Genomic DNA, 3,090 nt, shown 5'->3' with positions numbered 1-3,090 from the left:
AAGACCGAGAGGCAGAGCATTTATCTTCATGAACTGAATTGAAGAAGGAGGGGGAGGAGGAGGGTTTCTGTGTCTATGACTCGATTCTCAGTTGGGCCGGAGAGGACTTTTAGAGAAAAATTCAGCTACCCTCCCCAAACTATGTTGCCAAGGCCAATTTGATACCCGAACTCTCAAAAGTATCAATGTGATACCCAAACACATATTTTGACATCAATGTGATACTTCCGTCCAAAATTTGTGACGGTTCCGTTAAAAATGATCACGTGTCGTACATGTGACTAGATTTTAAGGGCAAAGTCGTACTTTTACACCAATTTTGTTATATATATATATATATATATATTAAAAAAAAAAAGATATGCTTTTCATCTTCAACTTTTTTTTTTTTATTTTTTTTATTTTTATATCACCATTTTAACACTTTCCCATTCACGAGACTACAAACAACATTCTACTGATTTTTAACAACTTCACCAAGTAACAGATCCAAGTTACCAAGTATCCAATTTTTTTTTTTTTTTTTCAAAGTCAAAGCAGTAGCATTACCACATTTTGTATCTTACACTCAATTAACTGCTATTCCATATAGAACGACAGAATTACATTCATCACAATCTGCTTGGTGGCAAGGGTGTTATAGAATTCACCTCACCATCATAACAAAGTTACAGAGTTTCCCTTTGCATCCTACATCCAGATAATTTTTTTTAAAACAAAAACTACTGCATTTTGGCCACAGGTTCAAGTGCTTCAACAGTAACCACACTGTTTCCTCTGATCACCACCATGCCCATGTCAGTCTTTTCATCACCATTCACTTCTACAGTGTTATCAACCACCAGATTCATGAACTGGTCAAATCCACGCAAGGTTCCAACAATCATTCGGTTTGCATTTAGCTTGATTTGAAGCTTCTTGTCCATGTACTTCTTCAGATCCGGGGGCTGACCTGACCTGCTCATGGTGAAGGATTAGAGAGAGAGGTTTTGGGTGAGGAAGGATTCTTCTTTACCAGATTTGGAAGTTAATTCCAATTACTGCAATTCACCATCAACAATCATGTAAACACCTTTTCCAGTTTCAACTGAAATTAACCCAGCAGCTTCCTCTCCTCCAACACTCCAAAAACGCAGAAATCCACATCCATTAACCATCTGAATTCCTTATTTCGATTTCAGTCGAAACTGAGCCAGTAGCTCATTTCTTCTCCAAAGCTTCAATTTTCCAGATCCCACAAACCTCATATTCCAAATCAGAGAGCAGTGAATTAGGCTTTTCGATTCACAATGACTCATGGCATTATCCAAAGGGAGAGGACGAAATATAGCTTACCGAACGAAAAAGGTAAGTCGGTGGCTCTCACGGCGGTGCTGGGTGGCTCCGGTCGAAATCGGAGGTCCAGGTTATGGGCTATTGGTGGGTAGTGAGGCGCTGATTCCATTTATGGAGGTGGTTTAGCTCGATTTGGACTGGAGGTTGGAGAACGAAGGCATGCAGATTCGATGCCATCGACGGTGGTGTGTACGGCGATTTTCCACCGTCGGTTGGGGTAGCTGCCTTTGGGTTTTGATCGAAATTGGGAGCTGGTTCGAAGGATGGTGGCGGTGACGTGAGGTGGTAACCGGAAATTGGGTTTCCCGGTGATGGCAGAGAGAAGGAGAGCGGAAGAGAGAGGTCAGGTCGGGTCGATGCGGAAGAGAGAAGATGAAGAAGAAGAAAAAAGAAAAAGAAAAAAAAAATGAATTAACAAAAGAAAAGGGTAAATTGGTCTTTTTCTTTGTTTTTGGTCTTTATGTGCTTGACACGTCACTTTTTTAATGGAACCGTCACAAATTTTTGACGGAAGTATCACGTTGATGTCAAAATATGTGTTTGGGTATCATATTGATACTTTTGAGAGTTCGGGTATCAAATTGGCCTTGGCAACATAGTTTGGGGAGGGTAGCTGAATTTTTCTCGGACTTTTATACACCGATGAGGAGGAGGCCATGGCTGATCGGAGCCCTTGAGTAACTATCCGTAATCGACGGTTGTGCGTCGATTGCAGACAAGAGTTGCGGATCGTTGACATGGCAAATTTGTTGTGTATTGTTGGGACTTGGGAGCGCGTTATGAACTTTGAGAAAGAATACGAGAATTAACGGTGACCATAGAATCGGAGGGCACGGATCGCTGACGTGGCTTCCATTTGACCAGATATTTTACTTTGACCAATTGGACCCAAGAGAAGATTAAGGGGAAATAAAACTATATATTTCACAAATCCAGCTAAATTCCTTGTAGGACAAGGACTTCTATCTTCATTAAGCCTTAATGAATCATCATATCAAAGTTTTTATTGTTCTATAATCTATATATGTCAATATGTGGTATTTCATGCTTAAATGGGATTATGGTGATTATCTTCTACTTCTCCCACAAACGCAACTTACAAGTTTAATATGCTCATCATTATTGTATTCCATATGAATCAATTGTGATAATTAATCTATGTTTTGTTCGCAACACTTTCAAATTGTATTGGAGTAATCTTATGACTTTACCCAGCAATTATTAGCAATAAGTAATAAATTGTTAGGAACTAGAAAAGTTAGCGAGCAGAATAAGGGTGTGAGTTTTGATTAAGAAATGTTAGAGTAATTTGTTCCCTATAAATCATCAAGAACTAATCCAATTGCAAGTAACATTCATTATGAAATGACATTCACCGTTCTTCATACTATAAAGGAAAAATTGGGAACACATCAAGCAAAGCATTGAGACTATCATCTGTTGGTAAATATATGGTCTAATTGCTATATTAATAATAAAATCAAGAACTCATTTATGCAGATTATATACCAAATAGGATGCATAGATCTAAACAATGCAAAACGATAAAAGTTAGAAAAACCTTAAACAATATGGTCGAGTCTAGAACTTGGTTCTATGTCCTTAAGACGAAATTGCCTCCTCATCGGTGCTTAAAGGTTTTAATGGCAAACGTCTCCCAGGATACAACGACCTTCTTCTTGTGGTAGTAGCACTCCAAACCTCAAGAACAGCGAACTTAGATTGTGTATGAACTCTCTCTTGAAAAGACTCAAT

At 38.7% G+C, this 3,090-nt stretch overlaps 1 protein-coding gene across 1 annotated transcript; it reads right to left on the bottom strand.

Annotated features, from left to right (window-relative positions):
- Positions 1–720: 720 nt before the first annotated feature.
- LOC133733268 (probable small nuclear ribonucleoprotein G) lies at positions 721–1,015 on the bottom strand. Its single transcript, XM_062160912.1, has one exon. It carries the CDS (start codon positions 963–965, stop codon positions 723–725), a length of 243 nt encoding a protein of 80 aa, XP_062016896.1. The 5' UTR covers positions 966–1,015; the 3' UTR covers positions 721–722.
- Positions 1,016–3,090: the final 2,075 nt, after the last annotated feature.

Source organism: Rosa rugosa, chromosome 2 (assembly GCF_958449725.1).
Source record: "Rosa rugosa chromosome 2, drRosRugo1.1, whole genome shotgun sequence".
NCBI classification, from domain to species: Eukaryota; Viridiplantae; Streptophyta; class Magnoliopsida; order Rosales; family Rosaceae; genus Rosa; species Rosa rugosa.
The sequence above is the reverse complement of the archived record's forward strand: the minus strand, read 5'-3'. Positions and strand labels throughout refer to the sequence as shown.

Bases quoted from the DNA above. Each gene is read 5' to 3' on its own strand.
- LOC133733268 (XM_062160912.1), bottom strand. From the start codon at position 965: ATGAGCAGGTCAGGTCAGCCCCCGGATCTGAAGAAGTACATGGACAAG.